The 24264-nt window shown below is 50.8% G+C and overlaps 2 protein-coding genes across 3 annotated transcripts in view; one reads left to right on the top strand and one right to left on the bottom strand.

The window, feature by feature from the left end:
- The window catches only part of Nt5dc3 (5'-nucleotidase domain containing 3), a 57802-nt gene extending 41671 nt beyond the window's left edge, over nt 1-16131 (top strand). The window contains 8 exon segments of the mRNA XM_028880290.2: nt 1249-1309; nt 1661-1763; nt 1886-1987; nt 3819-3900; nt 4984-5070; nt 6078-6218; nt 11960-12024; nt 14038-16131. Coding sequence (XP_028736123.1) covers nt 1249-1309; nt 1661-1763; nt 1886-1987; nt 3819-3900; nt 4984-5070; nt 6078-6218; nt 11960-12024; nt 14038-14290 — 894 coding nt within the window. The 3' untranslated portion in view covers nt 14291-16131.
- Nucleotides 16132-20460: 4329 nt separating this feature from the next.
- Nucleotides 20461-24264, bottom strand: part of Stab2 (stabilin 2) — a 180034-nt gene continuing 176230 nt past the window's right edge. For both annotated transcript variants that reach the window (XM_028880322.2, XM_037196864.1), the window contains exons 68-69: nt 22495-22611; nt 20461-20920 (exon numbers count right to left, since the gene is read on the bottom strand). In XM_028880322.2, coding sequence (XP_028736155.1) covers nt 20864-20920; nt 22495-22611 — 174 coding nt within the window. In that variant the 3' untranslated portion in view covers nt 20461-20863. The remainder of the gene's footprint in view (nt 20921-22494; nt 22612-24264) is intronic.

The raw sequence follows: 24264 nt of genomic DNA, 5'->3' as shown, positions 1-24264 counted from the left end.
GGCACAGAGAGCTTGAGTGTAGCTAGAGTTTTCCTGCCTGACCCACAGTCAGGACAAATCTCTGTCACCCGCCAGTCTCACAGCTGCTCAGACCCAACCAAGTAAACACAGACACTTATATTGCTTACAAACTGGATGGCCGTGGCAGGCTTCTTGCTAACTGTTCTTATATCTTAAATTAACCCATTTCTATGAATCTATACCTTGCCGAGTGGCTCGTGGCTTACCGGCGTCTTTACATGCTGCTTGTCATGGTGGCGGCTGGCTGTGACTCCTTCTGCCTTCCTGTTTTCTCTGTTCTCCTCTCTGTTAGTCCCGCCTATACTTCCTGCCTGGCCACTGGCCAATCAGTGTTTTATTTATTGACCAGTCAGAGCAATTTGACATACAGACCATCCCACAGCACTTGAGTGTCTTGCCCAAGGCCACATAGCCAGTAGGTAGCAGAGCCTAGATTTTCAATCCAGGCAGGTTGGCTTGCCTTTAACCATTGCCTTCTGTGTCGTGTGAAATTAGAACAGGCTCATGCTGAAGGTAATTGAGATTAAGATTCTAGTCCGGAGTGACCCACTCTGGTGGGCAGTGTAAGACGTACAGCCCTGTTCCTGGTACCAGAAAGCTCCCTTGGCCCTTCAAGAGTCTACGAGGGGCTGCTGTACAGTCCCCACCCCGCCAGCGAAACTCTGCAGAGCCAGCCAGCAGGGTCCTGCTGGCACGGCCCTGAGCCTCCAGGGGACTTTCTGTCTCCCTCTCCTGCATTTGCCAGTTGGACCTGTTCCTGCTGGTGATGGTGGCTTGGGCAGTTTCTTGCCCTGCTGGTGACATCCAGAGAGATGTCTTTCTTGTCCCTCTGCCTCTGCCGCTGCCTCTTGCCTTACGGGACGGTTGGCATCTAGAGACGGGAAGGAAGGACACAAAGATGCGGACAGGGAGCCCTTTCCTGCAGGCTGGCTGCTGCTGTCTGTGGTCACCATCCTGCATGTAAACTACTGTTTGTCATGGGGGACTTCGTTCAGAAATACTCAGACGACCTTTTTAAAACGAGGCCTTTGGAAATCGCACTGGCCACAGTCTCTGTCACCGTGGAAACGCAAGCTTTTCCTAAAGTGCCACCTGGGCTCTGGGGCTAGTGTTGAGATGTGTGGCGCTTGGGTCGGCAGGCTCCTAGGACAGAAGTGAGCCCCGATGCTATTCACCGGAACTAACTCCAGCTCCCTTTTCACTGATGACAAATCTCCCTTTTGACAGGACTCCATAAGGGATGTCCACATCAAAGGAATCATGTACCGAGCAATTGAAGCGGATATTGGTACGTACTCAGCCGCATTGGCTCTACTGCTGTGTGGGCATTTAGACCTCACACCCAGGGGCTGTACAGGGCCCGCGGGTGTCTCCTGATCCTGGTAGTGAAGGTGCCTCCTCCACGTTCTCCAAGTTCTAGAACTTGGTGTCTGTCAGCCTAATGCTAAGAGGTGCATCACACTGTCCTCCATTATGGATGTGTGCATGTGTGTGCTTTTTTGGCTGGGGGGGTGGGGGAGGGCGTGTTTCCCATACACTGGGCACTCATATGCGTCCCCTAACCAATCTTCCTTGGACTTGAGTGTTCCCACTGTGCTTTATTTCATTCTGACTGTGTGAACTTTTCTCTCGTTCTTAGAGAAGTACATCTGTTATGCTGAGCAGACCCGTGCGGTGCTGGCTAAGCTGGCTGCCCACGGCAAGAAGATGTTCCTCATCACCAACAGCCCTAGCAGCTTCGTGTAAGTTCCATCCCCTCGCCCGCAGCTGGCTCATGGCTCAGATGCCATTCGCCTTAGCAGCTGGAAAGAAATGTAAAAAGTCTGTCCCTTTGATGTCAGCTGACCTGGCTGCCTTGTTCCAGAGACAAAGGGATGCGGTACATCGTGGGGAAGGACTGGCGGGACCTGTTCGATGTGGTCATAGTTCAGGCCGAGAAGCCGAACTTCTTCAATGATAAGCGGAGGTGAGGCCCGTCTGCTGGGGACTTGATTGTATTTTGTGAATACAGAGAGAGCATGCCTTAGTGAAATCCAGTCACAAAATCATAGGCTTCCAGGACACAGCTTTGTAACAGTGGGATGGGCACATAGAGAGCATTCTCAGGTCGGAGTGTGTTGCTGTGGTCACGTGAGTCAGGCTTTAAGAAATTGATAGACTGTGATGGAAAACAAGGATTAATACCACAAAGCAAAGTAGGTCTGTGGCTCCAGATGCCTTGTGCAGTGTGAGAGAGCCCCACTGACACCAGGCTGCCTGGTGGCATCTCTTGAAATAAAGCTAATTGGTGCACTTAAAATTGCAGCTGGATTTTGCAGACTTCTCTGCCATCCAGTACAAGTCTCAGCCATGTCTTATGCAATGTCCTCCTGCCTCCGCAGCTTTGGGAGGTGAGGAGGGAAAGTTGGGGTCAGTACAAGAGTGCTAAAAATGTCTTTTAACCTGTGGACAGACTAGGTGGCCCCCACTCCTAGAGATCCACACTGTTGAGGATTCTTACGATAGCATTCTAAGAATAGCTCTGTTTGTCTAATGGCTTAGTTTGGGAAGGTTTTCTGGGACCTTCCTGGTCTGTAGCTGGTGACCGGCAGCCTTTCCTCTGTGGTAGTTCCAAGGACCCAACGGTGGTATCTGAAGTTAGTGCGACATGTGTACATTCCTTTGGGGATGCTAAGTCCCGGTGTCCTAGGAACACACTGGCTCCTGGAAGAAGAGGCCAGCCCCCAAACCAAGCACAGAGAATGAGAATGCAGGCCAGCGTCTTGAGTGTGATCGGAAGCTCCACGCTCACCATGTTGCTTCTAGAGACCTCACACCGTTCTTAGATTCCTGTGAAAGCTGGGGCTCCCTTGATCCAGGCTTTTCTGACATGTTTGTCCACAGTGGAGGGAGGGGTCAGGGCCCCGGCTCTTCCTGGGAGGAGCTCTCAGCACAGCACACACACACACACACACACACACACACACACACACACACACACACACACACACACACCCGTGGTTCTGGATGTCTGCAATAATAGTTGAGACATCCCCATTCTTCCTGTTATTTATAAAAACCCCGACAGTTGAGGCTGACTCGTTAATTCAGAATATCCATGTGAGGAAATGTTAAACAGCCACTAAAGGTGACGAATTTGGCGAGTCAAAGCAGCCAGCCTGTCTTACTGCTGATGTGCTTAGGAATATGACGTCACAGGGAGAGACTGCTGACAAGATTGGAAGAAAAGAGATATAAATAAAAGTGTACAAAGATCTTCATGTTCCTCAGGAAAGGGAAGTGGGTTTCCATACCTACGGGGACTTTCTATTTTTGTGACTGGAGAAGCAGTTACCCAAAAAGGCACCGTGAGTCCCAGGGCTGTGCCCTCGGGGTGAGGGATAGGGTCAGCTCCACTCCCAGTTCCGTCATAGCTAGTGCCCCTGCCCACCACCTGGCATCTGACCCAGGGTGGCAGCAGTGTCCTGCAGGCTTCCCTCGAGAAGGAGAAGCTCTCTGCCCTGCCCGGTGTCCCAGGGAAACCCGACTAAAGGGCTTGTGCATGCCAAGGGTGGTTGACCCTCGGATTCTGTTTTTATTTATTTATTTTTTCCTTCCTGATTCATCATTACCTACTTGTGGGTCTGTGGTGGGGTCTGCATAGTGTGGAATGAAGTGCCCTGGGCCAGGGGATGCAATGAGGTTTGGGGTTCAAGAGCTACTTCACGTTCTCAGAGAGTCCCCGTCTAGTATTTTGTGGAGTGGACAGCCTTTACCATTACCACGTGTTCTAGTAATGTCCCCCTTTCTGTTGTTAGACCCTTCCGGAAGGTGAACGAGAAAGGTGTCTTACTCTGGGATAAAATCCACAAGCTTCAGAAAGGCCAGATCTACAAGCAGGTATCTGTGCTTCCCCGTCCTTCCTGATGCTCTGGCTGCAGTCAGCACAGCAGGGCCGTGGGTACTGAGACTGTCCAGGCGCTTGGCACGGTCCATCCTTGACGACTGAGTATAATTAGATGGTAAAACTCAGGCCAAAGTCAATGTCTTTGCAGTCTGCTGGTATTTATTTACAATAACTCAAAGTTGACTGTTTTTAAAAATAACATTTAAAGCATTACCCTCTATAAAATGTAAAGTGTCAGTAGTAAACCTTGGAGATTTCTCTTTGCGGAGCATTAATCTTGGTCTATTCATCCAACGTAGTTCCTGTTGAGAGACATTTTTTTAAAAAAATTTTTATTTTTTTAAATTATTTTTTTTTTCATGTGCAGTTTTAAACATGCTGGCATCATCATGTAAGGCTGTCAGGAGATTGGGCCATGTTGATCATTCTAACGTCACTGGAGTTGTTTTCTTTCTAGAACATTCTTGGTGGGTTTGTAATAGCCTGCTAGGTTTAACATTGAATGTGTTCTTTAGGCCTTGAAAAATTAGTTTGAATTCAGGCATTTTACTTCTGACAACTTAGAAGATTTAGATGTGGCTAATAAAACTCCCTGTAAGAATGTTTACAGAGTAGGTGAGGTTGTGAACCATCAGGGCATTGGCAAAAGGAATCAACTGTGGTAATTACAATAAAATTAAAAGTCATTTATATGGAATGATGGTCTCAGCAAGAGGCTTATGTAATCTGAAATGTTGTTGTTGGAGACAGTCTCACAGTGTAGCCCTAGCTAGCCTGGAATGTGTTGGCTAGTCTGGCCTCGAACTCACAGAGATCCCCCTAACTCTGCCTCCTGAGTGCTGGGATTAAAGTCGTGTACCATCATACCTGACTATGAAATTTTTTCAGAGTACATTCAGCATCCAAGAAAGGTCTGAAAGATTTTCCATGAGTGTGGTTTTAGCTTTGTATGTTGATGTTTAAAATAAGTCATAAGAGTTAAAAACAATTTTTGTAAGTTTTGGAGCATAGGTATTGTAGACTATGGGCTACTGGGTTTCCGATATGTAATGATCTGTGTTTCTCTTTTATTGTAGGGCAATCTGTATGAATTTTTGAAGCTCACTGGATGGAGAGGCTCCAAAGTGCTGTATTTTGGTGACCACATATACAGTGACCTGGCGGTGAGGGGCCTGCTTCCCTCAGTGGGGATGGCTGTGTTCTCTCACTCAGTAGGGGTTTCTCTTTCCTGTGACATCATCTTTATGCTTTCCTTAGAAACTAGGAGAGGGTCACAGTTTTGAATGGCTCCCTTACACAAAAGAGGAAAGATAGCTTTTTTAAAAAAAAAAAACAAAAAACAAAACTGATACCTTGGCCTGCTGTGAACTCAAGGGGTTGAGATATGGGGGGGAAATGCATTCAAGTGTGCTCGCATTATCTGACCACTTCACGCTTGAGGTCCTGTGGTTCCCCGGAGCCCAGGGGTCCTGGTAGATGGTGATGTCCCCCAGAGGTCTGGGGGCACTGCAGTGTTGAGGAGGACACTCCCCGCACATGCGCAGTGCTGGGAATTGACCCCGGGCCTCGTGCATGCCAGGCAAGTGCTGGACCACGGATCTCCGTTCCGGTCCTTGTGTTTCTGAGACTGCATCGCATGTGTGTAGCTCAAGCTGTCCTGGAGATATAGTGCTGGACAGTGGGGTGCTAGGACTCCAGGGGCACCTCACTCAGCTTGTGAGGACCATTTAGAGCATTTCGGTTGAGTCTTTCCCTGTCCCTGACCTCACAGACAGTGGCTTTTTTTCCCCACAGACCATGGTTAGTGGTTCCATGCCACCACCACCCCAACTTGCCCCCCAGTCTCGGAAGCAGCTGTGAATCACAGCCATTATTTCCAGAACAGAAACTTTCTCCGGGTGAACTGGGCAAAGCCTGGGGCCAAATTGGTTTTAATTAAGTGTAATTCATTGCATTCAACTTGGTTAATAACTAACCATTACAATTAGAGAGTGATTGAGCAAATACCTCCCTTGTCTGGGAGAGGTAACATGGTCACTGTTGAGTCCCGGGGGGCTGATGTTGGCATCCTGTGGTCACTGTTGAGTCCCGGGGGACTGATGTTGGCATCCTGTGGTCACTGTTGAGTCCCGGGGGACTGATGTTGGCATCCCGTGGTCTTTGTGATCAGGATCTGACGCTGAAGCATGGTTGGCGCACTGGGGCGATCATCCCCGAGCTGCGGTCCGAGCTCAGAATCATGAACACGGAGCAGTACATTCAGACCATGACCTGGCTGCAGACCTTGACTGGGCTCCTGGAGCAGATGCAGGTCGGTGTGTTGTCTTTGTTTCTCTCTCTCTCTCTCTCTCTCTCTCTCTCTCTCTCTCTCTCTCTCTCTCTCTTAAGCCTAAAGATAATTACCGAACAAAACGATGTCCTGTATTTTCTGTGTAGTTATGAAGTATAAGGTTTAAGTTGTCCTCAGTGGACTGTAGAGTTGCTAGTGATTATTTTGTCCTTTCCTCTTGATGGGACCCTTACAAATGTTCCCGAGAGCCATTTCGAGAGCCTTTTCAGGGTTTTAAAGGCAGGTGCTGTTTTTAGTCCTCTGTTGGTGAAAATTTGCCCACTAATTCCCACTCAGTTATCCTCGGCCACCCTCCTTGCCTTTAGATTACCAGGGGCCTTCCCTGCACTGGCCTCAGTGTCCCCATCTGTAAAATGGAGGGTCTTTAGGAATGAACACGCCAATCTAGCCACCTAAGAGTCGCAAAGCAAGTTGGGATCCTGGGTCAGCTTCAGTGGCACTGTGATTAGCTGCTTTCCCGAGTTCAGTGGCGAGTCATGCAGCTAGCCTGGGGCAAGTCGTGCAGCCAGCGTGGGGCAGTTAAGACAGGATGCCTTTGTTAAGCTTATTTCCTAGCCCAAGCTGTTGTCCCTCTGTGGTAGCTGTGACCGCTTCTCGGGGCTTTTCTCACCCCATCTCAGGAGCCACCTGTTCAGCTCTACCGGCCACGCTGTCTGCGTGAGTGGGTGAAGATGCTTTTAGGTCACAGGGCACAGAGGGCCACTCTTGGCTGGCGCACCTGCAGCCTCTGGTCATGGCCCGCTGCCCACAGATCCTCCCGCCAAGCTTCGAGGAGAGGCAGGGCAGGCCGTGTCCTCTCTCCCAGGGTGCACATTCCAGTGCATGGGGCCCCACACGTCCTCCAGGCCTGGGTTCTGGTAGGCCCCGGAGACCTTGGCTCTTCTGATTGGGGTTTGTTTTGCTTTCTTCACCGTGTGGGCTGTGAGGTGGTTTTCTAAAAATACCGGCTGTCAAGTCTGGCCTCATGCTGCGGAGCCTGCGCCTGTCACCCGGCGGTAGTTTTCCTTACGTGCCCGCCGGTGTGCCAAGGGCTCGCATGGCACACAGCGTCAGTCACAGCTGTCCTGTGTGTGCAGGTGCAGCCTTTTCATTTTAGAATGAGGAAGCTGGGTTTGGAGAGGCTAGTGACGTGTCTGAGGTCACAACATGGCACAGTGTGGCTCAGCTTCGGGCTTGTGATGCCTGTGTCTGGGCTGCCCGGCACCACCCTGGAGTGCCTCCGCCTTCGCGGCTGTCAGGTGGGGCTAAGCCTCTGCCATAGTCTTATTTGTGGGTTCTCTTTCTGTGTTTTTATTTTAGTTGCCTGTAGTTAAGTGGTTAAAAAATATGAAGTGGAAATTTTCAGAAATAAAAAGTTCATAAGTTTGAAATAATGTTTATAGTATATTGATAAAGCTGTTGTTTTATCATTAGTTATTAGTCTCTTATTTTGTGCCTGATTTATAAATTGATCTTCGTTATAGGTATGCACACATAGGAAAAACAGCCTATTGATAGTGCCCACGATTTAGGTTATGGGTTTGGGGACCATCTCCCTGAGGATGGCTCCTGTGACTGAGCATCTGGTCAAATGCACAAGTGACCTGCGTGTACTGACTTAGTGACTGCATCCAGTTGGCTCTGGAGACAGGTCTTGTTTATCTTTCCTCCGACCCTGGAAAATGCTTGATAGCTAAGGTAGCATTGAAAAGATTTCTGTGACGTTGAAAAGATTTCTGTGCTGTACAGAACAAGTCACACAAGACAGAGACTGGGGAAGTAAGAGAGGGGTTGGTGTGTGTGTTTCCACCCTGATTTTATAGGAGAGGAAACAGGCTCAGAGCTAAGGGAACTTTTCCAGTTACAACATAGTCTGTAGCCTGGAGCCGGCTGGACGTGAGGTCTGACTGATGTAGGGCTGGGCCTTGTGTTCATTTTCTCCTCTCCAAACTCTGTGGTAACCCTGGGAGCACACCCTCATGTGTCCAGTGATTCCCTGAGCTCAGGGGAGAAATCCCTGGGGTGTAAATCCCTTACACCAGCAGGTCCCTCTGGCTCCGGTCTTCACTTGCCTGCTACATCCCCTCAAGCTCTGTTGGGTGTGGGTACCACATATCAAAGGGTGGGGCTGACCAGTGAAACATATGCAGATGAGTGAATTTCCTCACTGCTCTACCCAGACCACCACCGCCCCAATCTGGAAAGTTCCATGTTTTTCCGTTGAGCTGATGACTTGAGTTGATGACTTGTGCTTCTGGAACTTTCCTGCAGTGATGATTTTCAGAATATGTAGACCATTATTAAGAAAATGTGTCCTGTGAGATTGGGTTTAATTTGGGGAAGAGCAGCAGGGAGTCATTTGGAGTTAAGTCTGATGAATTAAGCAGAAGAACACAACTTTTGGATTTAAAAAAGTGACTCTAAGGAGTAATTCCTTGGTCATGACTAACAGTGAGAGTTGGTGTCTGTAGACCTTTGCAAGGGCCTTCAGGCCACACACGGACTCGGGGTTGGCAAATTTCTTCGAAGGCCAGAGAGTGCATATAGTAGGGTGTGTGGGCTGTGGACTGTGTCATAAGCACTCAGTTTTTCTCAGTGCACGGATGCTGAAATACAGCTCTCATCTCATTTCCATGCGTGATGAAATGATTCTTTTGTTTCCCAGCCATTTCATAGAGAGCACCCGTCTGTCAGCTCAGTAGAATGGGTACTGCCTGGATCTGGCTTCCTGGTGTCGCCCACTAGGTGACCTGCTTGCAGCATCCTGTGCAGACAGAGCGGGTGGGACAGTGATGGGCTAGCCAACCTGCGCTTTGCCCACAAAGAGCTGATTATATTGAGTGACAGACAGCTTTGGGGACAAAGATGACTGAGAGCCTGTGGGTTTCTGGTTAGTCTTCCCATGCTAACTGCTCACTCTGGAGGAAGTGAAGTAAGTGATAATAATAAGTAATTGCATAATGTTTGATACGTAATGAAACAACAATAAGTAATATTGTGATTAATAATGAATAGACCAAAATATTTTAAAGCAGACTTCAGATACTCGAGGCTTGTTTGACAGAGTGTGCCTTGTAGGGGACAGACCTGGAGAAGGGACAGCTCAGGAGAGGTAGGTTTTCTCAAACAGGGATGAGCACGATTAGGTGCTGGTGACGTGAGCCCCAGTGATGGAGAAAGTCTTGGAGGGTGGCCACAGTCAGGCCCAAGAAGGGCTGCATCTGGACACAGAGCCACGGAGCTTGGCGTCCCTGCTCTGGGGATGCTGTCTTTGTGTTTCGCTTCAACAGCCCGTGGTCATGGGCCGCTGGAGACCACCCATCATCTTTGGATGCCCTCTAAGCTCAGGACCAGGGTTGGGGAGACGGTTCGCTGGATAAAGGTGCTTCCCCCCAAGTGTGATGTCATGAATTCAGTTTTGGGAACCCAGAAGAGAGCCTAGTCCTGCAAGCTGTCCATAACCTCTTACCTCCACATGCGTCCTCTCCCCAAGTAAATAAAATGTTAAAACAACAACGACAATGAACTTAAAAAGAAAATCAGGACCAGTGGAAAAGCAGAGGCAGGCATCCAAGTGGAGTGCACGCGCTGTCCGCTCCGTATCTGGTGAAGCTGGCTCTTTCCATCTACAGAGCCTGCCCTGGGCTCCATCTGAGGAGAATTGGCATGGTTTCTAGCAGTTACTTGGACAAGAGATAGAGTAATTTTGGCGATTCTCAGCCTCGTCTCCACTCCCGAGATTCTTCCTTCTTCCAAGTGTGGTCCTGTCCCTTGGGCTCTGGGACCAACACTTTTTTCCTGCAGTTCCTGAGACCAAGGTGCCAGCAGTCATTGTTGGTGAGGTCTGGCTTTACCTGGCGGCCTCATGTGGTCGAGAGGTTAGAGAACTCTCATCTTTCCTATCAGGACACTGATGTCGTTGATAAGAACCTCGCACGTGAGTTAATTACCTCGCTAAGGCCAGAGCTCTAATGCCATTGTGACCTTGGTGGTTAGCATTTCTGCCTGGAAGTGTTGGAGGGATGCAAGCACACTATCTCTAATGAGCTCCCTCCAGGGGCCTAGTTTATGGATTAAGATGGAATTGTGGCCCGAGTTGAGGCTCAAGTTTTCTCTTAGAGATTGTGGTGTCACACTGTCTTGCTATGGCCTGTTCCCACAGTGGCCGCCATCTTTTCTCGGTTGTGTCTTCATTATCTGGCACAGGAAGGCCTGGTACTCAGTGGGTACTGAATGAATACACACACACACACACACACACACACACACACACACAGATTTTACATGTATAGAAATTCCTTGAGGTGTCCTATGGATTTTATCTCTAAATTCTGTGGGGGGTGATCTGTTAATTTAAAATATGAACACCAGGGCAGAAGAGAGAGCTCAGGAGTTAAGAGCACTGACTGTTCTTGCAGAGATCTCAGGTTGGATTCTTAGCACCCACATGGCACCTGTAATGATAGTCCCTGGGTATCTGATGCTCTCTTCTGGTCACTGGATGCTGCATGCATGTGATGCACAGACATCAAAACTCACAGCGGCGCTGGCTCAGTGACCTGGTGCATTAGTAGAGCTCAGTTAGGAGATTTTCAATGGCAGCTGCTTCCTGGCTTGGACAGATATTAGGCAGGAAACCCAAGTCTCAGGCCCAGCTGGGACGGGTTTTGTCTGGTTGACTGTGGAGCTGGGCAGATGTGACAAACAGGGTTTGCCTCTCATGGGGAGGCAGGTGGTTCGCTGTGTAGTCCTGTCCTCTGAGTCCTAAGGTTACCCCGGGGTCATGAATGAGGTAGTGCCACGTGTCCCCCGTGGTCATGAGTGTCCTGACTCTGGCTTCACTGTGTCTGTTTAGCAGTGAGGACCTAGGTGAGGAGCCACATACCGGCTTGTGGGGAGTTGTCTGTCACTTTCTTTTTGCCACTGGCTCAAATTTTGACTCATCAGACAACCCTTCACATGTCCTTGTCATCAAGGCTAGTGTGACATTCGGGATATAAAAATTAAGAGTATCTGAGCCCTGTTGTCCTGTGTAAGTTAAACATTTCAGTGCTGATTTCCAGATGTCGTGGGCTTAGAATTCGTGGGTGTGCTGCCACGTGCACTGTGCCCACTTCTCGGCCATTGTGTCGACACCCAGGGAGGAGGGGCAGTAGGCATCACGGACTGTGTATTGATCATGTAATACATGAATGTAATGGGCATGGCAAACACACCGTATGTGGATGTACATGTATTGTGTTTATACATAACCTTTAGTAACAGTTTCATGGCTTCATAATTTTACATCTTAATTTGTGAAGCTACATTCTTCTTAGATTTATCGTGTGTGTGTGTGTGTGTGTGTGTGTGTGTGTGTGTGTGTGGCGTGCGTACATGCCACCTCATTTGTGTGAGGTCAGGGGACATCTTGCGGGAGTTGGTTCTCCCCACCAGGCTTGGTGGTGGGTGTCTTTATCTGTCGAGCCATCTCCAGCCCTAAGCTCGGCTTCTAATAACAGACGACTGAAGCTTCTGTGTGTGTGTGTGTGTGTGTGTGTGTGTGTGTGTGTGTGTGTGTGCGCGCGCGCGCGCGCGCGCCAAGACACCAGACTTTCACTTGGGAAAATGCATTACTTCTCACAAGTGCTACTTAAGGAAAAGTTGCCCGTTAAGAAATTCTTGCTGCTAATGTGTTTGTTTGAAACCAGAGCCCTGGGAACTGTTGGCTTATGTCCCTGCAGGTCCACAGAGATGCTGAGTCACAGCTGGTTTTGCAGGAGTGGAAAAAGGAGAGGAAGGAGATGAGGTAAGAGCGTCACGGTCACCACCTGTGAAGGCCTACCCCAGCTTTGGTGTGCTCTGTGTGTCTGAGGCGACGTGGGGAAACCAGGTGGGACCGTGACTCCTGAGTATCCAGGATCACTTCTCTGCCAGATGTGATCCCCATCTGTCCTCTGCCCTTGCCACTGGAAGCCTTGGGGGAGGCTGGTGGTGGGTGGAGGTGGCTTTATCTCTTTCTCTCCCCTGCCTTGACTGGAGCCCAGTGGTTGGTGGCTGTCCGCACATGTGGCTGTTGGGACTGTGCTGGGACCGGGCTCTGAACACAGGAACCCTGCCTGCTGTTTCAGGAATGCGCACCCAGCCTTTCTTGGTCCAGAAAGCCTTGCATTGTTTCATGCCTGTGTCCTTAGGGAACAGTTGTCCACAGGACCCTCGGTGACATCCGTGCTTCTTATGACTGGTTCTTTCACCCTCTCTGCGGACTGTGTGTGGTGGTTCCTACGCCCTGGCAGAGCCTGAGATTGGAAACAGGTTGTTTCGGGGCCTCTGGTCCCTCCCTGAGCAGTGGCAGCCTGGCTTGACAAGGGATGTTGTGGAAGGTTCTGCAGCAGCCACGCCTGTATTGAGTCCCATCCTGCCTCTTCCTCAGCCCATTGGCTGCCTCAGGCTTATCCTGACTTGATTCTTTTGCTGTAAAAATGTGGAGGAGAGGAGAAGTGGGAAAAGGAGACTGTGGGATTGACTTCAGGGCCCGTCTCTGACGGCCTGGGGTCCACAGTGCATGGGTCACTCACTTTCCGGAACCTAGAACGGCTTGATAAGGAAGCACCTCACCTGCCTCGGATTTCCTGTGGCTCCACATCACTAACGTCGACACGTCTTGTTCTTTTGTTTTTCTTCTCTTAGTATTTAGATTTTTTTAATGTGCAGGAGTGTTTTGCTTACATATATGTCTGTGCATCTCGTGCATGCCTTGTGCCCATGGAGGGCAGACGAGGACATCACATCCCCTGGAGCTGGGGTTCTGGACAGTCGTGGGCTGCCGCGCGGGTGTTGGGATTCCTCTCGTAACCACTGAGCCATCTATCCAGCCCCTCCCCTCTCCCATCTCCACGAGACGTTGCAGTAAAAGTTTAAATACCATTTACGTTGTTCATCTGCAGAGACCCAGTTGGGGCTTTAACAGCTGTGGCCGTCTGGTCATTGCGACTATCATTCTCCAGTGACAGCAGCAACTGCTAACTCCCGAGTGGTTTTTATGCACAGTTGTGCAAAGAGGTTAGACGTTTGCTGTATCTGTCACTGATTTTGCACCATTCAGACGGCGTTAATCATTTTGCTGAATAGTCCGTGTGTGGAGGATGTTGACTGAGCTGAGACTGCACAGAGGTCTTGTTGCAGAGGCCTACCTCGGCCTGGGTGACTGAGGATGCTCTGGGCTAGGCTGGAAGGGAGCGTGCCGAGCAGTTGAAGGCCTGTCATGGAAGGTGGTGACTGACGTAATAATCCATAATGCTTCCATGGAAGACTTGAGGGTTTACAGTTTTTTATTTCTCTACCTTGCTTAGTTCTTGGTCTAGAAACATGGAGAACTATGTGTCTCAATTCCTCTTAAAGCAGCTCTGCCTGCTCTGATTGGCACACAGTGCGTGTTTGGGGGAGCGTGTAATTCACACTGCAGCCTCAAAGTAGTGCTCATTAACTGCCGGTAAGTGGGGAAAGTGACCAGCAGTTTGAGAGGTGGCCTGACAGATGATGTTCTGTGGTTTCTTTGTTTTGTAAGTCAGGGTCTCACTGTGTAGCCCAGGCTGGCTTCTGACCTTCTTACCTCAGCCCCCTGGTACTGACCTTACAGGTATGGGTCCCATACCTGCTTCACACCATTTTTTCTTGGTAATCAGGTCTGCTCTTGACTAACTGGCTACTTTTTCTTTCCAGTAGCTTTTTGTTTTAAATATATTTTTACTTCAGTGGTTTAAAAAAAAAATCCTTTTAAAACCTTTCTCTATTGCTTTGTTTTGATTTCTTGGCACTTCAGAGAAATGACCAAAAGCTTCTTCAACGCCCAGTTCGGGAGCTTGTTCCGCACAGACCAGAACCCGACCTACTTCCTGAGGCGCCTGTCGAGATTCGCTGACATCTACATGGCCTCTCTGAGCTGCCTGCTGAACTATGACGTCCACCACACGTTCTACCCCAGGAGGACTCCCCTGCAGCACGAGCTCCCCGCCTGGTCGGACAGCCCGTCTGCCTTCAAAGCCCCGCTGCTGCGGGAGGCTCAGGCCAAGTAACCTGTGCCTGCCTGCCTGAGGAACAAGCCAGAAGCAGCCACGGCCCCAGCGAGGGCCCAGTGGGCCTGAGAGTTGGTCTCCCAAAGAGTCAGATAACACTGACTTTGTATTTTTTCTACCTTACCGTAAATACTGTCCTGTCCAGGTGGAGACAGGAGCTGGCCGCCTGGGTCCTGTCCTCTACACACAGCATCAAAACACGGATGCCGCCCTGTTTACTATGGAGCCAACGTCAGGCCTTCTGAGACAGACAAGCGAGACCGCTTGATGCCGTCTGTGTTCAGCAGGTCAAGAGAGGACGCGTCTTGATTCTGTGAGACACTTCTTGGTTGTTTACAGGCAGAGCACTGGGGACTGGGAGAGCTCGGTGACATCTGCAGCCAGTGCCCGGCCCTCTGGTCCTAGGCTTTTGCAGGCTTCTACACGTCGCTCCAGGAGACCACGGCCTCCCAGACTGACTTTGTTGAGGAAGAACAAGAAGAGTTTGTCCTCAGTGTGAACTTGCTTTGCCTGCCCCGAACTGCTGATGGTGTGATGGGCGGATTCCCTCCTCCCCCGGGAGTGGGGGAGGAGATGGCAGCTCCGGGGAAGATTGCCTTTAAGCGGGTGGGTCGGACATCATAGGAGAAGAAAGGCAGCAAAGCCTTGGGGCTGCGTCCGCGGCCAGCGCCAGCCTGCGTGTAGGGCACTTGGGACGCGGCAGCTCGCTGGTGGAATTTCACATTCAATGCCAAGAGCCAAGCTCACGAGGGGCACCTCTTCCTCCCTCCCCGATCTGGGGGGCAGAATCCTCCTCTACTCTGTCTGCTTTGCAGTATCTTTGAACATACCTGATGCCCCGAGCGAGGGCCACGGGAATGGCAGTTGTTAGAGGACACAGTCCTGTTTAAATGGTTTCGTTGTGAAGGCCACGTGAGTCCTCGTGGCTGGATCAGCCTTGTCTCACGTGGCCCGGCTCATCTTAAGCTTTTGTGCTAATGTGGCGCCGCTACTGCCATAGCTGCTCTTCTTTCCCCTCCTCCTCCTCCTCACCCACTCCATCCCCAACCCCCCTCCAGTTAGGGTCTTGCTACGGAGCCCAGGCTGGCCTTGGACTCAATCCTCCTGCCTCAGTCTCCTGAGTGGTGAATTACAGGCATGCGACTGTGGTGTGGGTGGCATGTAGTGAATCTAAAGAACACGAACATGTTCTTGTTCGGCACGAACATGGAGGAGGCTTGTGGCGAGCGCTCACTTGCTAGTCGGCATCTCTACGACAATAAGTAGATCGTCCCTGGCTGCTGACAGACTGCTCCCGTCCCTGGCTGCTGACAGACTGCTTTGTGTGGCCTTGTGTGGGCTGCCCGCCGCAGCACAGCAGTGAGACGGGCTGTCCAGCACTCATCGCTCCTCGGTGTCTGCTGTGCTGACCGTTGTCAGCACGAAGCTGACCCCTCAGACCCCCTCCTCCCCTGTTGTGTTCTCAACACCGGGGTTCAGTGTTCCGCTTTTTCAGGACAGGATGGGCATTTTTCTGTTCGCTTGTTTCCCCCAGTGTTAGCCACCAGGGACTTTGAGCAGCTGGCATCTAATGCCAGCAGGTGATGCTCAGCACGGCTCAGATGCTGCTCAGGATGCCCCCTGACTTGTGCTTTGAAGGAACAGAATGAAGTTTTGGTCTATTCGGATATCCTTCAGTATAGACCAGATGCCAGTTCCGGGTGGAGGCGGGGTTGTTTACTCAAGAATGAATTAGAGCTGCTTTCTTGAATGCCTTCCGCAGGTGACCTAAGCCCTGGGGGAGAAAAACACCTAATCCTGGGTATGAGAAATGAACTTTGCAGTCTGTTCCTGTGTAGAAGTCTTGGGATCAGCTGTACCATGGCCCAGCGAACAGGCGGCTGGCAGACTGCACACTCAGACCCGTGCCCTGACAGTGTGGCCTGGTGTGGTGTCCTTGTAGGAAGAACGGGGGTTTCTGCCCTGTTATTGTCCCTGTCTGGTGCAGTCAGGACAGGTTTGAACTTGTCACAGGGACTTGGGTCTGGGCTGGGGTCTGACTTACTGTCCTGGTGTCTTGTTTTTGTGTGCTCATTGATGACAGGCGAATAGATTTAAAAAGAGAGTTAGATCTTTTTCCACCCTTTAGAAAACCAAATTGTAAAGCAAACTTTTTTTTTTGAGATAGGGTTTCTCTGTAGCCCTGCCTGTTCTGGAACTCACTCTGTAATCCAAGCTGGCCTTGAACTCAGAGATCCACTTGGCCTCTGCCTTCTAAGTGCTGGGATTAAAGGTGTGCACCACCACTGCCCAGCAATAAAATTATTTTTATTATATTTAAAATTATAGGGTTTTGTGTCTTTTGACATTGCTTAGACTGATTTTCTAAGAATCATGTGAACAAAAGCTGACTCTAAGGGCGGTCCCTGCCAGTGTGAAACCCAGCAAGGTCTGTGGTGCCAGCGAGGGCCACCTGAGCAATGTGTACTGCTGGCCTTTCCCTGAGTTTCTTTTTCAGGGGAGAGCTGGCCTTAAAAACACCTTAGGTGGTGGGCTTTCGAAGCTCTTGCTTTTCCTCCTAAAACGGCACGCCCTCACCCATACACCCCCACCCCTCACCCCCGCTCTCACCATTAATACCTCTCCTCCTGATTTGGTCAGTTCTCAGACTAAATTACTAGCTGCTTTGAATACATCAGCCCTCTTATTTATTGGAAGGGAGAAGCGAAAGGCACTCCAGCCTCCTACCTAATTTAGCTTCTGGTGAATGGAATGGCTTCCCCCTCCCCTCCCCTGAGCAAGTGCTAAATACTGAAATTCCACTTTGTCCAAACGCTCACTGGCTGCCAAAAACCTACTTGGGGGGCTCTTGACTAAAATGTTCAAAAGACTAAATTTGTCGAGGGAGCCGATCCGTGCTTTCCCCTTTCTCAGTGACACCCCATCCCGCCCCCCAGAGTCTCAGTATGTAGCTCTGGCTGGCCTGGAAGTCACTTTGTAGAACAGGTTGGCCTCAGAGTGTTGAAATAAAATGCATATGCCACCATGCCTGGCATGGCTTCCTTTTGTTTGGAAGGGTTTTTTCCTTTCTCCTTTATTTTCTTGTTATTTATTATGTACATATGTTTTTGGCCAAGCTCGGCCACCCGTTCAGACCCCTGATTGGTTAAGCCAAGGGAAGGAAGAGGCGTGGAGCTCTTCTAATAAGAGAACCATTTCAACTTTGCAGGCCGCTCCCATTGCGGCCCTGTGGGAATGGGAGCACAGTGAGTGCCATTGGGATTTCGTTCACCAGCACAGGCTCTGGGCTAGCGGGGGCTCTCGGCTATGGCCTGCTGGCTGCTGCTTGGGTGGCAACATTCTTTGCTGAGAGCTTGTGGAGGGAGGAGCAGCCTCCCAGCCCGGGGACACTAGTGTAAGGTCTGGGTCAGTGTGCCATGGCCCCTCATGGTTCTCCATATGGCCAGTGTAAGTACTGTGTCTGCAGTACCTGTCCCCGTGTGCATTTGAGCTGCCTTGTCACGGTTGAGCTGGGCCCGGGACCGAGGGCTATCATCCCAGCTGCTGGGCATGGCTGCTGGCTGATGTGTTGCTCTTGGAGAAATTCCCTGATGCACAGCCCTGCCTTGTCCCAGATCACACGCCTTTCCTGGGCATGTATGACCCATGACTGTTCCACGTGAAGGTACCCCAGCCTCTCCAACGCTAGATTGGGACAGTTCCAGAGCTCCCTCGGGGGCCACCAAGACCTCCTTGTACTTGCCTTGCATTTCAGTACCCACCCTGCCCCCTGGTCCGCCCCTTTCCTTCCCAGAGGTTGCTCCCAGCGGTACTCCAGGTCAGACCCTCCTGCATGAAGCGTTTGTTCCCAGACTCCTCCCTCAACAGTGCGCCTGTTTTCTGCTAACCCAAGCTTGCGCTCAAGTGTAGAACTTGTGTAGGGGAATGACAGAGTGTGCCTGTGTGGTATCGGGCGCTGTAAGTGCAAAGGAGGTTTACTATTTATTTGGAATGTGAATTTGCTATTTATTCTACGTGTTGATTGTGTATGTTGTGATAATGAGCTTACAGTCAAATAAAGGCTTGAACTGTACCTCCTGGTTTGTGGTACCATCAGTTGTATGTACTTAAGTCAGTTGCAAAACATGGCTCCCCCCCCCCCCCCAGGATTTGAGGTTGTTCTGCTAAGAGAAATCAAAGATTGGAAAATAAAATACAACCCTAGGGTTGGGAGTGCGGCTCCTTGGTAGAGTGCTTACCCAGCATGCTTGAGGCCTCGAGTTTGAATCCCAGAACCTCAAAAGCAGCAGTCTCAGGGGACTGAGGAAGGGGGAAACGTAGATTGTTTCTCTAAGACTGGAGGTCCTGGACAGAAACTTGTGTGAGCTCTGCAGGCATGGGGGTGTGGGGGTGGGTGGGGTGCACCATACTGGGGAACAAGTGGAAGTCACCTGTTTGCTTATAGTCATTCACCTGGGAAGCTGGGACAAGCTAAGGAAATATGGAATTGAGGAGGATTAAGAAAATTTTCACTGGACAGTGGTGGTATCCGCCTTTAATCCCAGCACTCAGGAGGCAGAGGCAGGCGGATCTCTGAGTTCAAGGCCAGCCTGGTCTATAGAGAGAGCACCAGGACAGCCAAGGCTTACACAGAGAAACCCTGTGTAAAAACAAACAAACGAACAAAAAAACAAAACAAAACAAAACAAAAAAACAAAAATTTGCTACTGGGTTTGGATAAGTTTATAAATATTTCGAATGCCTTATTTTTACGTCTTGTGTGTGTATAGATTTAGCATCTGTGACACTTCCCTCTCACTGTGCTGAATGAACCCTCATCTGTGTCCCCATGGTCCCCAGTGTGATCACTTACGTTTCTGTTGTGATGATGGATGTCTCAGAGCTACTAGCTAGTCTGTCCTACACTTGTTTTGGGGTGCTTTCGTGGAAATGTGGTATTGCTCCTTCATGATGTGTCGTCCCAAAGGTAGTGGTGAATTTGTCCTCTGCAGAGAACTGGGACAGCTTCCGTTCCCTGGGGTTGAGAGAGCTTACAAGACATTTTATGGCTTCCAGAACTTTAGACTTGACTCAGCAGAACCTCTGATGGAATAGAATGAGGTGATTTGGGGTTTACAGGCAAGAGAGGGGAGCCTTCCACTCTGTCCCCCATAGTGACTCCATCATGCTGACACTGTGCCCTTCTGCTAGCTGGTGCTTGGATGTTACAGAGATGGCCGTTACAGCGTGCTGAGTGCCCACAGGGAGAAAGGAGCAGGATTTTACAGTGTATTGGAATCCTCATCTCAAGTCCATAGATGCTGAGTTTGCTGACGCTGGGCTCGGGGAGACCGACAGAGCCTCAGTCAGCCCAGTCCCAGAAATTATGTCACCTGAGGCTGCTCTCAGTCCATCTGGACCTCCACTGCTTATCTGTGAAAGTGACTCCCCAGCTCCCCAGTCTCAAGAAAACCATTTTAGCACAGTTGGGTATGGTGGCTTAGGCCCATGGTCTCAGCGCTCTGGAGGCCAAAGCAGGGGAATCTGGACTTGAAGGCCAGCCTGGGCTATACAGGGAGGAGAGGGAAGGAGGCGGAAACGGGGTGAGGGAAGAACAGTATGCTGTGGTCCGGGTGCAAATAACACCTCGTTTTCTAATGATTTCAAGGTACATTAGTGCACATAGCAATACTGCATCTTTTAGGGGTGTTGCATGGGTACACCACAGCTCGGTCACATCAGATGATGGACATTTCGGGGGTTCTGCTTTTGGGCTGTTATGAACAATGTCACCATGAGTACATGTGGGTCTATGGGTGGACACATTTTTCATTTCTCTTGGGTATACACCAATGAGAGGTAGTTTTGGTTCTGTGGTAACCCTGTTGGACTGTCTGAGGAGCCCAGAGACTCCCACAGTACCTCCACTTTACATTCCCACCAGCCGAGCATGGGGTCCCAGTGCTCTGCACCCTCACCAATGCTTGTCTTCTGATGGACCATCTGGTCATTGCTGTCCTAGCGGGTGTGAAATGGGGTCTCATCGGCATTGGCTTAAAGGAAATGCAAGGAAGCAAAACTAAAGAATTCATAAGACAAATGCCGGCCCACCCGAAGGACTCTAATTAGCCTTATTTACTAAGTGTATTTTGCTTTCATAGCTTGACCCCTCCTAGGCACAGAGTGACTTGTTTCTGTTCCATAAACATTTATTGAGCACATCCCTGTGGCAGGTACTTCTGGGTACTGGATACAAAGTACACGAAGTGAAGCCCTGTGTTAGGCACTCATAGTCAACAGGAAAATACCACAAGATCACAGTTACCAGCAAGACAAGACAGAACAGAGCGGGTGCCATCTGGAACATGCAGAGAGAAGCACAGTAGAGGAGGAGGTTCCCCCGGATGGTCCTGGTAACATGGCGCCTTACCCATGGGAACAACCCCATGTTAACCCGAGAGGTGAGGTATGGTTTCTGAGTGTATCATAGCTCAAAACAATACACGATCCAAGAGACAGCCGGTGTGGAGAATTCACAGGAGCTGTGACGGCTCAGGGGTTCCTGTCGCAGTGGCTGTCGGCTGGCTGCGCACATCAGGCCCTCAGTGCCCCCAGAGGGTCGCTGCTCTCCACCTCCTGTTCTTCAGAGTCCTGGAAGACAGAGGGCTGTGATTCTGGGGTGGGGTGGGGGGTGTTCCTCCTGCAACTGTACCCTTCTGGGGGGAACACTGCTCGGCTCTGGGGCCTAAAGCATGCCTCGTCTCAGGCACGCACATCACAGGAGCCTTCCACGCACGCACGCACGCACGCACGCACGCACGCTGCTGCCTCATGTGGGGGTGGGGGGTGGAAGTGGGGGTGGGGGGTGCTAGTCAGGGGTGCCTATGCTGGGGCCGCACATGCTTCAGCGAGGTTGGTTCCCCATCTCTAACGGCTCCGTAGGAATATTTACTTCCCTAGGCAGGTGTGAGGGTTAGCTACTGCATGTAGCCAGTGGTGGTCAGTCATAAAGCTTTCATATGGAAAATACTAAAGCAGGTGACCGCATGGGCGCCCCGCTCCCTGCCAGAGCCCCGATGAAACTCCGGCTGTCATCGGCTCTGAGTGGCACAAGGTTCTGACACGCAGCATGCTACCCGCTAGTTAGCAGAGGTTTCTCAAGGTGTTTGCGGTGCACAGAGCTGGGACCGGTACCCCACTCCAGTACAAAGGTCAGAGAATGTAGCCTGTTGGTGCCCTGGGCCCACGAGTCCTGTTACTGGTCTTCCACCATACAGCCAGGTGTGGCCGTGGCTATGGCACGGGCTTCCAACGCCAGCACTCGGGAGGCAGAAGGAGGTGGACCTCTGAGTTCTGGACAGCCTGTTCTACACAGAGAGTTCCAGGCCGGCCAAAGCGACATAGCGAGACCTTGTCTCAATGAGTAAATAAATAAATACTGTATGTTTTTGATTTAATGGGACTTCCAGAGTAATTTTTTTTTAAAAAAAACTGAACTACACTGTGATTTGTGGGAGAAATGTGTGTTCTAAACACTAAACTGACAGCAGCCATCTGGCTTTGGTCAATACCACACAGGGTTGTTAACCCACAGAAGACAAGATTCAAATGTCGCCTTGGCCCAAAGAACACTGTCAGCTCAGGTGGTGTGCCTTCAGACAAGGATGCTCAGCACACAGGCTAAGGTTCTCCATGGTTACGCAAGGGGGAAAATGCCTTCCCTAGCTTCCCAGTCCAGAGCTGATGAGAAAGGGCAGGCAGGTTACCTCTCACATTTCCTGTGAATGGGGTGCCCGGCCACAAGGGTCGCCCTGGGTTAAAGTCAGAATAGCTCCTATCCGAGCTCAAGCCTCACTTAACTCAATGCATAGATGGTTCTTTCTGGGAAGACTGGATCAGAAGATCACCCAGTAAAGACTTCTTTAAGCGAAGGCAGCTCCCTAAGCAAGGAGCGGCTCTGCCCAAGGCAGATTTAGTCAGATGTGAGCATCGCTAAGAGGAGCACTTTCTACAGGCCTGCTTCCGCAAGAGGCATCCCACCTGGCCACAAGGTAGGGACCAGGCAGCCTCTAGTTTGAGGCTTCCTTCTGCCAGCTACATGAAAGCTGGCACTCTGACCAGAAAGCTGGCCTCTAGGCTTGCTATCTGAGATACATTCTAGAAGGGAAGCTCTTCCTGGGGGTGCAGCATTCTGCACCCCAGCCTCGAGTGAAGTGCGAACTCACTGTGAAGGGGTCACAGGAGGACTCGGGGGGTGCCGACGTTGATGTCTCATACACAGGGTTTGAGATATTCTCAGGCTGCTGCTTGCCAAAAGCCGAGACATCGATATCCTCTTCCGACTGTTAAGAAAGAGGTTTACAAGGGTTGAGAGGCAGGACTGTCCCCAAGGCACTCTTCACCTCGGGAGCCTTTTCATCAGCATGGCTGAGATGGTTGACATGTGATAGGAGGCACTGGGCCCCAGTGACAACTTACATGTCTGCCCCGGTGTGTCTCCCAAACTGGCCCATAGGGCATTTCCATCCCCCAGAAATGATCCGTGACCCATGCTGCCAGCTCTCCTACCATGAGCACTGATGAGCCCTGTTCCCCTGGAGTTGTGTGGCTGTCCCTGAGCTTAGGAAGATCATGTATGTGCTACAAATGATGGTTTGAATGCTCTCACCCAAACATGCACTGAAATTTAGCCCCCATTTTGAGCTATTAGGAGGGCAGGAGACTGGATTCTGCTGTGGCGTTTGCAGGCAGGACTTTGGGGTGGTGGTTACGGTTAAAGGGAACAGCAGGGCAAAGCAAGAACCCAGTGGGATTGGGATTCTGTGAGAGCAGGTGCTCAAGCCAGGACTTGACTCTGTCACCCCAGGATTCTCTGCTATGTGGTGAGAACTTGGCTGAGTCACCTGTAGCAAGAAAGCCCTTACCAGGTGTGGCCACATGGCCTCCGATCACCCAACTTTCAGATCTGTGAGCTGACTGAAAGTGGTCCAGCTTGTGGAGTTTTGGCTAGAGTAAGGGATGTTTCTGAGGGTTGCCTCTGAGCGTAGAGTTCGGCCAGCTAACTTCTGGAAAGCACGGGCTAGTGCCCGAAGGCAGTGCACAGCTCTTCCTGAGCGTGGAGAAGACACCAGGAAGAGCACAGCGAGCAGGTGGAAGGCTGCCCGCCTGCCGCACTTCTGTCCAGCCCAGTTCTCTGGGGACTGGGGTTTGGACACGCGTCTCACAAAGGCTCCAGCTGGTTAATACTGGACCCTGTCCCTGGGCATTATTGGGAGTCACTGGGGCCTTCAGGAGGTGGGGCTGAGTGGGATGAAGTTTGGTAATTGAGGGGTGTGTCCATGAAATGGACTTGGGAACCCTGGCCCCTCTTCCTCCTTTCTCTTGGCCTCGCAGCCACCGTGAAGAGAGTGCTCCGCCATGTGTTCCCGCCATGTGTTCCCGCCATGATGTGCTGTCTCGCCACAGTTCCCAAAGCAAAGTCACCATGGACCAGAACCATGAGCTAAACCTTTCTTCCACGTAACGTGATTATCTCAGGTATTTTGTCATGGTGACTGAAAACAGACTGACACCTAGGGCCACCCCAGGGTCGGCTCAGGAGCTTGCTCATGAGGTAGACTCAACTCTGCAAACATAATGGAATGAGGGTCGCTGGCTGGAGAGTGAGGCCATGCAGGTAGGTGTCAGACGCCATCCCCAGCTCTCGGGGCCAGTCTTGATGCCCAAGGCCACCGTGGTGGCCACTTGTCTAGACTCCTCCCAGGAAGCAGGAGCATGGCGTGGGGTAGTTATTCTAGTTACGATACCCAAATACCAGCTCCTGGGTGAGGACCCATTTGAGGTAGCCCGGCCTCTGGAGCTGGCCGCTGATGTGGGCCTGATGTGGTGTGACCCTCCAGAACCCACTGGGAGGTGACTGCCCCCGGTGGAAGGTGAAGCCTGGTGTAAGTCACCATGACTGCCTTGGTGATAGCGAGGCTGTCGCTGATTTCCTG

This window comes from Peromyscus leucopus, chromosome 18 (assembly GCF_004664715.2).
Source record: "Peromyscus leucopus breed LL Stock chromosome 18, UCI_PerLeu_2.1, whole genome shotgun sequence".
In the NCBI taxonomy this organism is placed as follows: Eukaryota; Metazoa; Chordata; class Mammalia; order Rodentia; family Cricetidae; genus Peromyscus; species Peromyscus leucopus.
This window is presented reverse-complemented; position numbering and strand designations above follow the sequence as displayed.